Source organism: Microtus pennsylvanicus, chromosome 12 (assembly GCF_037038515.1).
Source record: "Microtus pennsylvanicus isolate mMicPen1 chromosome 12, mMicPen1.hap1, whole genome shotgun sequence".
In the NCBI taxonomy this organism is placed as follows: domain Eukaryota; kingdom Metazoa; phylum Chordata; class Mammalia; order Rodentia; family Cricetidae; genus Microtus; species Microtus pennsylvanicus.
This window is the reverse complement of record NC_134590.1, coordinates 6,926,185-6,940,353: the sequence shown is the minus strand read 5'-3', so window position 1 is coordinate 6,940,353 and position 14,169 is coordinate 6,926,185. Positions and strand designations below refer to the sequence as shown.

At 49.6% G+C, this 14,169-nt stretch overlaps 1 protein-coding gene across 1 annotated transcript; it reads right to left on the bottom strand.

Moving 5' to 3' along the window:
* Window positions 1–7,231: 7,231 nt before the first annotated feature.
* Nkx6-1 (NK6 homeobox 1) lies at window positions 7,232–13,931 on the bottom strand. The gene is made up of 3 exons (XM_075942892.1): window positions 12,481–13,931; window positions 10,769–10,941; window positions 7,232–8,727 (listed from the first exon to the last, which is right to left on the bottom strand). The coding sequence occupies exons 1-3, from the start codon at window positions 13,148–13,150 to the stop codon at window positions 8,476–8,478; spliced, it is 1,095 nt and encodes a 364-aa protein (XP_075799007.1). The 5' UTR covers window positions 13,151–13,931; the 3' UTR covers window positions 7,232–8,475.
* Between the last annotated feature and the right edge of the window lie 238 nt (window positions 13,932–14,169).

Genomic DNA, 14,169 nt, shown 5'->3' with positions numbered 1-14,169 from the left:
ATAATCTTTGTCAGACTGCCTGGGAGGGCACAAGGATGGCTTCTTACCCAGGGAGTGAGGAAGGCCAGTCATGGGCTGTGTCTTGCTGGCATTGATCCATTCCTGGTCGCCTGAGTGCTCTCTGCTTGCTTTGTTGGGAGGAGAATGTGAAAATAGAGTACATAAGCTAGCCATAATGGGCTTGCCTATAATCTCACTCCTTGGGAGTCTGAGGCAGGAGAATCCGGAGTTCAGCCTAGCTTGGGCCACATAGCCAAGAATTTTTTGTCATGAATAAATGTATTTATTTATTTTTGCACTTTTTAGAAATCAAGTTACAAAGATGAGCAGATTAACAAAGGAAGAGTTGTCTGCCAACTAACTTCAGTTATTACTCATGCTGAATGAGGGAGTGTCTAGAGGCTTTTGTTCTTAATATTTGGTCCTGTTCACATCTAGGTCTTTTGTGTGCCTCCATCCTTCTCCCCATTCCTTCTCAGGATGCCACAGCAGCTTCAGCAGTATCTCTCATCCCCCCACACCTCACCTCATGGCCACTCCAAAGACCCACAGCCCTGGCTCTCAAGAGAAAGGTAAGAAAGTAAAGAACTTCCAAACACTGAGCTCCCAACTTAAAACTGTAGTGTGTGTGTGTGTGTGTGTGTGTGTGTGTGTGTGTGTGTGTGTGTGTGTGTGTGTTTTCTGGCATCTAATAAAGCAAAGGAAAAAATGGAAGTGTGTCTTTGGTCTCTTCTTATGGGGAGAAACAAAACGGACAAACAGGACACAAAGCTGCCTGCTTCTTTCCATGTCTAAGGTCTCATAATGGAAACATGGTATCTTATACATAGCCAAACTACAAGCCATATTATAGAAAGTGATGTTACTAAGTTTCTCAACCTTGAGAGGGCTACTCTTATAGTAAGATAATTGTGCAGGGAAAGAAAAGGAAGGTAACTGAAGTCAAATGACTTACCTGGGATAAAGTTGGGATGATGCAGAAGTTAAAAGCATTTGCTCTTGCATGGGACTGGCATTTGGTTCCCAGCACCAAATCTGGTGCCATACAACCAACTCCAGTTCCAGGGCATCTGACGCCATCTTCTGGCCTTCATACACCTGGCCACACATATACTCAGGCACATACACATACACCTAAAATAAATACATTTCTTTTCAAAAAGTGAGGAAAAAAGAAATAAAGATTCCTGGGGCTCAGATGCTGTTTAGTAAAATTAAGTGGTGCTTCCTGTTTATTTTACAGGGTCCTTCTGAAGTGTGTTCAACCAGCTTTAGGTGTTCAGGAAAGATGCCACGAGTCTTTTCTTTTGATACTTCTTATACAAAGAACAAAAATAGATCTGTTAGATGCTTAATTATCTGTGCTGTATAACAAATGACCCCAAAGTTCCCAGACTGAAACAGTAAACCTTTACTACTGGTGTACTCTCTGTAGGTCAGAGATCCAGTGAGCTGGCTGACTCTGAGTCAGGAGCTCTAAGAAGGCAGCCATCAAGAGGGTGGCTGTCCCTGGGCTGGAGGGTCTGCCTCAAGACTCTACCCTTTGGTAATTTATAAACCAGGCAGTGGTGGCACACGCCTTTAATCCCAGCACTCAGGAGGCAGAGGCAGGTGGATCTCTGTGAGTTCACAGCCAGCCTGGTTTACAAGAGCTAGTTCCAGGACAGGCTTCAAAGCTATGGAGAAACCCTTTCTCAAAAAACCAAAAATAAATAAATAAATAAAGCTGTAGGCGGTCTTAACTCTAGGTTGAAGATGTAACTCGGTTGGCAGAGTGCTTGCCTGTCATGCGGGCAGTCCTGGGTTTGGTCCCCAGCATTACATAAAAAATGTGTGGTAGTGCTGATCTGTATTCCCAACACCAGGAAGAGGAAGAAGAATCTTGAGAAGAAGAAGTACCTGAGATCCTGCTCCTACTCCTGACTCTGGGCGCCTCTCAATAGAGTTGTCTGAGTAATGACAAGAGGCCACTGGCTTCCCTAAGGCAGGGATCCAAGAGGCAGAACAAGCCACGTTCTCTAACCAACATGATGCCCTCACCCAAGACCAGAAAGATGAGGCTCTACTTTCTAAAGGAAGGACTCTCCCAGAGCTTTTGGAAGTCCTTTAAGGACACCTCAGCTAGCTGCACTTTAAGCGTCACGTGATGGAAAGCAAACCTTGTCCTCGAGACTGTTCTCACTTCCATCTTATGATTGCTCCTGGACCAAGTGTCTATCCTGCATCAGAGCTGGAAGTAACCTTGGACAAGGCCTTTCTTGATGCTTCAGCAGCTGCTTCCCGTGATGAAGATGATGAGGATGTTTGGCTCCCACAGCTTACCTGAGTCACACCTGTTCTCAGGACATCATATAAACTGACGGGTTTCATTCTCTCTACAACCCTAAGAGGACAGTGCAGTTGACATGCCTACTGTACAGAACACAGGGGCACAGGGAAGGCACAAGTCACTTAACCAATACTGCACAGCCAATCAGGGGTGTCAGTGCTGAGATTCAGCCCAAGCCTGGCTATCATACACTATATGATCTTGTGATTGTGGCAAAGACAAAAAGAGTTCCCAGGCCCTCCCACTCTTGGATTTGAGGAGGAAACTTGACCAGCCCTTGTAGATCCAATGATGACCCAGGAAGGGAAGTGGACAACCTCCCAGGGAAGAGGAGGACTACAAAATGGTTTTCAAGAGCTTAACCAAGGCCAAGAACCAAGGCCAAAGCTGCAGCGGTTCCTGGAGATGACTGAGAACTGCACCAATGTGTGAGGCACAAAAACACCTCAAAGGCCTTTGCTTGGAGATGGCGCAGCCCTATGGGAATAACTAAGTGAACTGACTTCCAGGAGCCTTAGCTTTCTCTATGTAATACAAGGAAATTTGCCCCCCCAAAACTTGACCTTTTTTTTCATAGTTTATATACCCTGACCAATTAAAAACCTGAGCACAGAGGTGAAAGGAACTTTGGCTTCCTTACTGAGCTTCCTCTATCTGCCACATAGTGTAATTATTCCTCAATATGTCTTTTGGTTACCCTCAAGGAAGACAATGGCACTAGCAATAGAAAGTACTAGAGATCCTCTGTAACAATACTATGCCCCTATCCAAACTGCATGGTAGAAAACTCCCCCTTACAATGTAGAAGGATCCATCTTTGAGTCTAGCCTTATACACTGAACCAGCCCCGCCCCCTTCTTTTTCAAATAAGACACTGAGACTATAAAAGAGACTTCTGCTTCAGGTTGGCTGGAATAGATACCAACGCCTTGGGAAAGTTATACTTTCCAACATTTCTAATGTGTTACTCCATGGTAACGTCTGCTCCAGGGCCTCAGAACAAGTATACACATCTGGACAGCTAATCTTCCAGTCACTGGGTTCAGATGGGAAAGGAAGCCAGAGAGTGAGCTTAGGCACCAAGACCAACTCTCTAGTTTGTGGAACAGCTCCAAGCCAGTTGCAGAGAAATGCCCCTAACCCTTTAGCCACGCTGGTCACACCTCCCCTCCTCTCATTAATAAATGGGAGGGATTATGGCCCTGTGTTTTAAGAGGATCTAGTTGGGTGTGGTAGTAGGGGCCCTCCATCCCAGGATTCCTGAGGAGGGGTAGGAGAATCTCCAGTTTGAGATCAGCAGGAGAAGGTCTCAGAAAGGAAGGAAAGGGCAGGGGAGAGGAAGGAGAAGGAAGGGGGGACTAGAAGGAAAGAAGAAGGGGAAGTGGGGAGAAAAGCAAGAGAAACAAGTGGGGAAGAGAAGAGGAGTACAGAGAAGGGGGAGGCAAAAAAAGAGGGGGGAGGGGAAAGAAGAAATGGATGGGGTAAGAGGGGAAGGGAGGGGAAACATTCATTATCCCAGGGAAGACACATAGATCTCTGAAGTAGCTATCTAAATGCTTCAGAACAAAATAGCACTTTCCTAAGGAAAGGGGGGGCATACTGAAGAACTGACTTTATTAAGAAAAGGTGGTCCTGGGGGTGGGGGGAGCATTCCCTGCACGTCTGTCTGTGTGTGGTAAAGGGGGAAGGGTGTTGAAAGCAGAGAAAGCTGTTCAAATTAGCCTAAGATGGAGTTTATAGATGAAATCAACACTTACCTCTGTTGTTGCTACACCATCTCATTGTTGAGGATTAACAAAGGGGCCACTGTCTCTTTAAGCTATTCAGTGCTAGGAGTTCCCAAGTGGAATCTCTCTCTCTCTCTCTCTCTCTCTCTCTCTCTCTCTCTCTCTCTCTCCCTCCCTCCCTCCCTCCCTCCCTCCCTCCCTCCCTCTCTCTCTCTCTCTCTCTCTCTCTCTCTCTCTCTCTCTCTCTCTCTGTGTGTGTGTGTGTGTGTGTGTGTGTATGCATTCCTAGTCCTCCCCTAGTCCACTAACTTGAATGGGAGGGAGACCAAGTTGGTGTTGGCTCGACCCTAGAGAGGAGAAGATTTCAAAGACACCCTTAGCTTTTGACATAGAACATAAGTATATCCAAAGAGAGAAGGGCTCCAGAATAAACCGCCTGCCCTTGGAGTCCTCTCTCTTCCCACTGTCCTCAATACGAAAAAGAAAAGTGGATTAAGATGCTCTCAAACTTGGAAACATGTCTAACACCCCCACCCCCAGCTTCTGGAAGGAAAGTATATGTGCTTGACTTCAGAATCCTGAGTGTAACCCAAAGTGAAAATTAATCACCACATAGGAAAATTGAGCTTGTATGGAAGAGAACTGAGCAAAAACAGCGAATCCAGGAGCATGGCTGTTCCCTTCCACTGCAGGCCCCCAAACCTCAACCATCCTCCTCACTGACTTCCCTTTTAGGAAAAGAAACACACACAACAAAAATCAAAACACTGTACGCTTCCTTTCATGTGTGTGTGTGTGTGTGTGTGCGCACACACACACACACACACACACACATTTTGCTTTTTGCACTTGTAAAAGCAGTGGTCTATCAAATCCCGTGGAACATTTTTTTGGCTTTCAGTCATGAATCTTTAGCTGTGAAGGCTGGCGGTTCAAAACAAAACGAAAGACCCAAGGATTCTTCTCCTTAGCTGCTTGTACTGGAAATGTGCTTCCTCAGTTTCCCCACCACACCAACTCTTAGGCAAAACTATCTTTTTGCATACACACAGAAAGAAACCAACCAAACCAACCCAGACAAAGGGAAGCAGAAGAGGCACCCCCCCACACTTCACCCTTCCTACCAGCTGTATGGGGCCCATGGTAACCCGTGGCCAGCTGGAGTTTGGGATGGAAGTAAATTAACTGGAAACCTCAAGTCACTGCTGCAGTCAACTGAAAAGAAAGGGTGGATGCCAATGCAGCAGGGCCCCAGAGCCCAGGGCCACCAGCTCGGTCCCCTGCAGAACCTCTTGGCACCTCGTCCTACTTAGAGGGTGGGGTACAGTGGAGGCTACATTTAAAGACGCCAAGCACACAGAGAATTGTGACGGGACCTCTCCACAAGTCCAACCTGAAATAAACACTGTCAGATGATTCACTTCCTGAGAGACACATTAATTCTTACTCAAAAGTTTTCTATGACTCCTATTATTGTATCGGTTCTCCAACTATGAATTATTGTTATCATTATCCAGAAACAATGTTTTAATTGTAGTGTAAAGTTTTATTTCCTTTTGCTTCCTAGCTTTTTCATGCAGCAGAGAGGTTAAAAGTTGACAAGAGTACAGTGGGAAACGGATTTTTATGTTTTTCAATAAAGTGTCTTTGAAAATAGCAAGTGTGTTTGTTCCCTTTCTCAAAAATTTTGAAGAAGGACAGAGAGGGAAAGGAGGGGAAAAGGGAGGGAGAGAGGAAAAATGACAAAGGAGAGAGATAATAAAATACTGAAAAGGGAGAGAAGAGAGAACGAAAGGGTGAAGGAAGAAGGAGAAAACGGAAATACTGAATGGAGAGGAGGGTGGTTTCTTGCCTGTTCGCAGTTGGCCTTAACCAGCTACCAGTCCAGCAGAATACAGCACTCTTGACAATCCAGCTGCCTTTCTGTAGGATGAATACCTCAGTCTTGCTAAGAACACAGAAACCAAAATGCATTCGAAAATTCTGGAGAACTTTGCAAACTGGAGACAGCAACAGTGGGGCGATTTCCTTCCTTCTTTTCCAGTGAACCCTGACATCAGGAATATCCAATAGCAGGCCAGGCAGTGGTGGCACATGCCTTTGATCCCAGCACTTGGGAGGCAGAGGCAGGCGGATCTCTGTGAGACCAGCCAGGTCTACAGACCGAGTTCCAGGACAACCAGGGTTACATCTTGAAAAACCAAAAAACCAGGAGGGATATACACCACAAGAATTACCATTAGCCATTCCAACTTCTGGGGAGAAAGCGATGTTTTTCAAATCTGCATTCTCTAGAAAACCAAACAGCTCTTACACTTGCGTTCCCTGAAGTAAAGAATGGGGGTACCACTGATCTGTCTTTCTCTGGACACAGACTCACTCATCTACATCACTAAAGAGAAACTCTATCTCCCTGGATCTGTAACGGAGAGTCTGAAAATAAAACAATAGCCAATTACACCCATGCCCCTCAAGGCCCCAATACAGTAACTGCCCCCCAGTACCCTAGATTAACACATTTCTCACTGAAGCAGCTTGGGGCACTGTGTCTGAAATTCTAAAGGCTGCCAGGCCACATCACTTAAAAAGATACTTTCTTTCCTTCTCTGTTTGGGGAATTCCAGGCTCCTGACTTTTTTGCATTGGGCTAGGTAACTAATGCAGACCCGCAGCGCCCAGCTCCCTGCTCCCCCTAAGCTAACTGAAGCAGAGGTCGCCTGAGGAACTGCATCCATACAAGGAGATGAGGTCTTCCTAGATTCCCCAGAGGCTTCCTGGAAAAAGGGGAAAAATAAGGGAAAAAATTAGGAGAGACATTACAAGCATCTGCTAGACAGTCGCAGGAAGCTCTGAAAAGGGGACAGTCTCTTCATCCTTCCATACCAGGGGTAGGTGCGAATCCTTCAAAGAATAGACGGTGGAGGTGGTGGAGCTGCTGCGTGCTACTGCTGCTGGTGGTGGTGATGGTGGAGATGAGGAGGAGGAGGAGGAGGAGGAGGAGGAGGAGGAGGAGGAGGAGGAGGAGGAGGAGGAGGAGGAGGAGGAGGAGGAGGAGCTATTTTACCCAGGACGCCTACCTAACACTTTTTTGTGGTTTTGACTTATATTTGAAATCTCTGATGAGGCCAGGTGATTTGCACCTGTTCATTCAAGGCAACAGACATATTCAAACTATTTTTTTTGTTGCTGTTTTTAATTAGATTTCTCCTTCAAAACAGAAAGTGCATTACATTTCATGGGTCTCGCAAAGGGGCTGCCTTTTCTTTACAAACCGAATTCCGTATAAATTAATAAATGTTAAAGAGGCTAATATGTCACTGTTATTAGCTTAAAAAGAAAACAATTTACACATTCTATAGTATTCTTATAATACAAAACACTTCGGATTGGATTGCAGCAACTAAATGGAATTTTCATGTTCTGACCCAGAGAGCTTGCAACAATTCCCAACATCTACTTTTACGCATTTTTTATCAGAAAGGAGTTAAATTAAATACAAGATATTGTAGCCCCTCCCTCCCCAATATTTTCTTTAAATCACTAATAAATAGCAACAAACGACTGTGCAATTTCGGAAGGGAACCCAGAAGCTGGTGTGAGAAGCTTGCGGGTTCTGCAATTTCAAGTCCTGGGGCGGGGCGGGGGGGGGGGAGGGCCTTGGGGCTGCCCTGGGGCCCAGCGAGGTCTGCCGGGTCAGCGACAGAATCGGTGAAGGAGAAAAGCCGTTCGGAAAGATCCAGAGCCCTAAGAGGAGTGAGTAGGAAGGTGTCTGAGGAGGGCAACGACATTTTTTCCCTACGATTCCCAAGTTAAAATGAAAGCAGGTCAAGTGGTGTGTTAGGTCTTAAAACCAACGGGAGGAAAGGTCCATCTCTTTATACCAAATTCCAAAAAGCATTTTACATTTTAAATATTCACAATAAAGTAACTTCTAGTCAGTGTGACTCACGATTTATTTACATAGAGCCTTCAACAGGTTACTTAGTGGGTTGAGCAGTTGTGGGCCGCGGGAGCGTCTCCTTTTCCCTAGGAGGCGGACGCCCTGCGTGGCTCCGAGATTCCCACCAGGCATTGGCTGTTGACTCTTCAGAAACACGACCCGGAGCTCAGGGACGGCAGAGCCAGGGACCGAGCCTGGATGGGGGCGGGGGGGAGGGGAGGCGATGCTGAAGTCGCGGGTGGGAAGGGTCCTGGGAAGCCGTGGGGTTGCGGGTTCGGCTGCGGGTTTTTTTGCGCAGTACACTCGGCGGGCTCCCTTCCTTCTCATCAACGGCCGTCCTACCCCCAGCCCCCGCCACAATTTCTAGGTTAAAAAAATAGATATGTACATCTTAGAAAATAGTAAAGACCCGGGGTGTTGGGACCCGGGCCGGACCGGCTGAGCGGCGCGGTCGGGGATCCCGGCGCTGTGGGCGGCGCTCAGGACGAGCCCTCGGCCTCCGACGCGTGCAGCAGGAGGCCGCCGCTGCTCGACTTGTGCTTTTTTAGCAGCTGCGTGATTTTCTCGTCATCAGAGTTCGGGTCCAGAGGCTTGTTGTAATCGTCGTCGTCCTCCTCGTTCTCCGAAGTCCCCTTGAGCCGCTCGGTCTCCGAGTCCTGTTTCTTCTTGGCCGTGGCCATCTCGGCTGCGTGCTTCTTCCTCCACTTGGTCCGGCGGTTCTGGAACCAGACCTGAGAGAGGGCAGGAGGGGGAGGCAGAGCCGGGAAGGGGGTGATTGAACGCCGGAAGACCCAGGCTCCCACCTCGCCACCCTCCCTTGCGGGCCCCCGAGGTCCAGGCGTCAAAGTCAGTCTGGTGGCCTCACTAACCCACCGCCGTTGCCATAGCGATAGTAACACAAGAGCATTGAGGCCGGCCATAAGCCATTTCTCCGAAAAAGTGAAAACAAGAGTTGCCCTAAAAATAAACTTGCTTTTCCTATGTTCCAGCAAGAAACGGAAAACTTCCTTAGTTTTCCGATAGTGGCGGATTTTAGTCCTTAATTGTATCTGTAGATTAAGAAGTTTCAAACCACTACAGTGTTGTGTAATTTGTACAGAAGAGCACAGTATTAAATCCGATTATCTCTACTGAGTTTCTCACTTTTGAACACTTGACTGCTCACTTATTAGAGGCCCGAATCCTCACTAACTTCGCTAGTCAGTCCTCCTCTCTTCTTCACAACACTTAAGATGTGTGATCCGAAGTTTTCCGATAAAATGGCAACTCCAGTTCACGCATAGCAACCAACGCAGGCACATGAAAATATTCAACAGCTCAATGCCGAGTTTCTTTACTCACCCTCAATGTTGTTCATAAAGCTAATATATTATTACCATTCGCTATCTTTAAACGGAAAGGTTGCCGGTTACATTATTTTTATTATGATCTTGCCTCGTCTTTCAAACATTAGTGTAATATTGCTCCTGCCTAAGACATTCATTTGCAATACGAATATGTTCAACCTGTTCATGATGTTTGACATGGACTGACACATGTATTTTAATGTTTACAATCGGGAGAAAAAACAACCAATTTTCTCAACATGTTGAATTGTCCTCGTTGTATGCTTCTCATCCGTTGTTTATTTTATCCAGGGAATAGAACTGTTAAGAAAAGTGATTTTCTTTATATTGCTATAATAATTCATTTCTGGCCATAGGGACATATTTATGGTGGCAAATGAAGACCTCCAGATTAAGGTGGTAGACTCTCTAGCCACGCGCTACAAAAATAATTTCGAATGTGATGGTTTTCTAATGGCAACGTGAAAAAAACTCGATTGAAATATATTGTAAGATGCTTGCCTAGCAGGGAAATAAACTTTTAAGTAGCTTGGTGATATTACTTCTTAATGAGAAACAATATAACTAAAGAAAGCAGTCTCCACACACACACCCTAAAGAAACAAATGCAACAAACTGAAATGGTCAAAGAGAACACAGAAAGCCAGTAAACCATCCCATTTAATTTACCCAGCAGGTTCAATCCCTTTACTTTCAGGGACAGATTTCTGAAAGTTGATTCCCTAGAAATGAAGTACACAACTCAATTATAGCCAGAGAGACATCTTACTTGGAAATTGTCATAAACTGCACTGTCTTAATTCTGCAGATAAACTTGCTTTTAAGAGAGTGCAACCCTAAAATTCACTAAGATTCTTGCCAGCTCACTTGGAAAATGACTATTCCAAAGCAATCGTATTCGTCTAAGCCAGAGCAAGTTATCAGTGCTACGTTCTTCTGGATTCATTTCCCTTTTACCTACAAATTAATATAGCACTGCAATTAATATAGATGCTCCCCGTTAGGAAGTTATATATCTAGTGGGGCCTGAATTGAAAAACAGAAGCTTGAGTGTCTTTACAAATAAAACAAATCAAGCTTTCTAATCGGCTCGATCTGTGCTCAGGGATATCTCCTTAGTGCTTTTATTCTTTGCTAAGGGCGAGTTCCCCCAGCACAGGCTGCAGTCTAGATTAGCCTAATTTCTAAGGCGGGGACTTGACTCCTTTTGTTCATCAACAGTTTGCCTCCAAAAGACCCTAGGGCCTGTTCGACCCCAACCCTCTCATCGGCTCCCCACTTCTCCCCAGGCTCCCGAGAGCGCACCCCACCTCCACCCGGATTGTCAGTTTGGGGAGGGGGAAAATACAGGCGCGTGGGTATGAACACACACACACACTCGCACGTTCGGGAACGCTATCCCTGGAGGTGTCAAAGGTCCACTCACCTTGACCTGACTCTCCGTCATCCCCAAAGAATAGGCCAAGCGAGCTCTCTCTGGCCCCGCCAGGTACTTCGTTTGTTCGAAGGTCTTCTCCAGAGCAAAGATCTGTTGGCCAGAGAACGTGGGTCTGGTGTGTTTTCTCTTCCCATCTTTGTCCAACAAAATGGATCCCTGATCTGCAAGAACCAATATCATATCAGAGAGGGACGAGGCAACCAGTTACAGTGCTTCATGGGGGAGTGGGAGCTGGGAAAGAATTAGCAAAGCTAGGCGCAGTCGCGTTTGCAGTACATGCTCATCCGTGGTCTGCGCCGGAGGTGCACCCCGAGCTTCCTTTTGCCGGCTTCTGCTCACTACTTTTGTCGAAGCCAGGTGCAGTTGGGGCAGCAGTAAATACTTTATGCTTAACCACAGCGCCAAATAACTAGGGAGGCCACTGCTAAAGAGTGCGGTGCTGAAATGGCACACCACCCCCTTAAACTAAGCAGGAATGCATGAGAAAGGTCACCCTCGCCTCCCGGGTTAGTCTCTGTGCGCCTGAAAGAGAAGTAGTTTGGTACGAAGGTAACTGAATTTATATATATATTTCCCTTAGTCACTCCCCTAACCTGTGTTGGTTAACAAAAGGCTCCTTGTGTTTTGCACAATTGAGAGCTAACGGGTCCCTATTATGAGGCCCCTGTGGGCTGGAGGAAGAGAACGAAGAGGGGGGCACAGCTTATGGCGATCCCTACAATCAACACTGATACACGTCCCCAACACCCCAATAACCCTAAGGAGTCCCCTTCCCAAGAAAGCCTCACTTGGTTTCCTCAGTTACTGAAGTTATTGCCACTAAGCCCCAAGTAAGGAGGCCCAGTGACTTGGACTAACTTCAGGGACTTGGTCACCAGGAAAGAACAGAGTGGGAGAAGGATCTGAGCAGGGCCCTGGACGCCATCTGGGGGCGAGGAGCCTTCTAGGAGCTGGGGCTCACTGGCCAGAAGCCTACCCAGATCTTGGGTCATCGAGGTGACCCAGACTAAGTCTTTGGGAGCTACGTTTTACTGCTGCGTCCTGTCATGGGTCATATTTCTCTCCCTCTCTTTTCTTGTGTTAAGCCAGTGAGTGTCGAAATGCCTCTTCTTTGTACCCAGATCCAACTTGCCAAGGACCCTGGGGTCCAGGAGTAGGGAGAGCCCAGGCCCCGGTCTGGGAACCACCGGCCCTGTCGTCAACGGACTAGCTGTGAACAAGTGTGTTGGGGGTGCGCGGGGAGACGGCTAAAATGTGAGCTGGAGTGGCGGGGGAGATGTGCGTGCAAAGGCCTGCTTTTCTTGGGGCCATGGGTAGTTGTCCTACCCTCCTGGGTTTGCGGTAAACACGGGTCAGGCTACTGAAGGCCTGACTCTGGTTGGCTGGAAAGAGCCAGAAAAACAGGAGTGCAGAGGCCTTCTCCCTCTCCTGCCGCTTTCCAACTTTGTAACCCAAAGTTGGTCCGTTTCAGGAGCAGCCCAGACAAAAACTCGCCCTCCGACGCTTGCTCCTGAGACTTGACGAACTCAGGAAATCTCGCATCCCTCGCTAGAAGCCCGGGTCCAGGCAACAGCATGCTATTCTAGTACTGCCAAACTACTGGGGTGTCCAGGAGGACCGACCCATCCGCAGGCACACTAGGCACCGTGACCCGAAAGCAGGCATAGGAAACAGGGATCCAGGCCCGCGATAGTACTCACGCGGGGTACAGGCCAGGCGTGCGTCCCTCCAAGGCGGGCTCTGCATCACCCCGGGCCAGAAGATGGGCGTCCTGCCGGGCAGCTCGGCCAGGGGCTTGGGGTACCGGCCCACTGCGGCCACGGCCGCAGCGCTGGGGCTGAAGTAGAGCCCGGGCGGTGGCGGCGGCGGGCTCAGGCTGCTGAAACGGGGCAGGCCGGCCAGCAGCCCGGCGGGCGAAGAGGCGGCGGCGGCAGCGGCCGCAGCAGCAGCGGCTGCGGCCGCAGAGGCAGAGGTGGCAGAGGCGGACGAGGAGGTGGAGGAAGAGGACCCCGAGGGAGAGGCGGAAGGGAGGGCGGCCCCCGAGGCCACCGGCATGGAGGGCCGGCTCAGAATGTCGTTGATGCCGTGCGGGGTGGCGGCCGAGAGCTGCTGCGGGGGGCTGTTCAGGGACGAGAGGCCCCCCGCGGCCGGGGGCTTCAAGCCGCCTGGATTGTGGGAGCCCAAAGGCGGGGAGGGCGACGAGGACGAGGAGGACGAGGAGGAAGAAGGGGGCCCGGTGGGCAGCGGGGGGTAGGCGGCAGGGTACAGCGGGGTCTTCATCTCGGCCATGCTGTGCAGGGCGGCCAGGGGCGGACTGCTGAGCAGGAACGCGCTCTGCCGGGGGCCCTCCATCGCCCCCACAGCTAACATCCCACAGCCAGGCCCGAACCCGCAGCCGCGCAGGCCGGTGGCCCCGCTGGGGCTCTGGAGAGCCCGATGCGCCGGGGGTGGGCTCGGCTCACTGGGAGGCGACCGCCCAATGGAGCCGGGACCGCGGGCGGCCGGAGCTGCTGTCCGAGCTGCGCAGCAGAAATGTCCAAACACCCCGCTGGAGGCGGCGACGGTCGAGGGCCGCTGGAGAGCTGGCGGGTTCTGCGCTGCCTTGGTTCGGAGAGTCCCGGACTTCGGTCACTGGCGCTCGTTCCTCGTCCGCGGCTCAGAGGACTCTACTTCTCCTCTTCTCCACCCCCGCGGGAAATCACCAAAACAAGCCCGGAGCCGGGCCCTGAGAGTTTGCAACAAGGCTGGAAGCCACCGAGCGTACACTTTGATGTAGGAGGGTGGGGGCTGGCTCGCCGGCTTTGGGGAGCTTCAAAGGGAGCCGCGTTTCGCCCGGTGCGCGTCTCTAATCTCGCTCGGACTCTCAGCGCTCGCCGCTGCGCAGCTGATTCGCACTCGCCTCTCGCTCGGGGGACAGAGCGCAACCGGCCCGCTCGGGGATCGCGTCTGCCACGGCCGCGGGCCCGGAGCTACTGAGCCAGAAAGGGCAATGTCACTGCTCCAGCGGCCTGGGGACTTGGCGCGCCCACGCGCCTGCTTCCCCTTTGGGCCACGCGGCGCCCGAGTAGCGGTAACGAAAAGGATTAAAGAGGAAAATAAAAAGAAAGAAAAAAACACTAAAGTGTGAAAAGTCTGACGGGTCGGTTCCCGCTCCGACTGTCCTTCCGCTTCTGCAAACTGGCCCGGAGACCCCCGCCCCACCCCCTGGCGCCCTCTCTTCCTCTCACTCTCCGCCTTTCTCTCTCCTCTCTGGCATTTCTCCTTGGCTTTCCAGGCTTGGCTCTTCTAAACCCTGTCCTCTGGCCAAACTGACCCTCTCGCGGCTCTTCCCTTCTCTGCTCTCTCCCTCCGGGCCTGACAGTTCAGATGAAGCTCTCAAAGGTAATAAA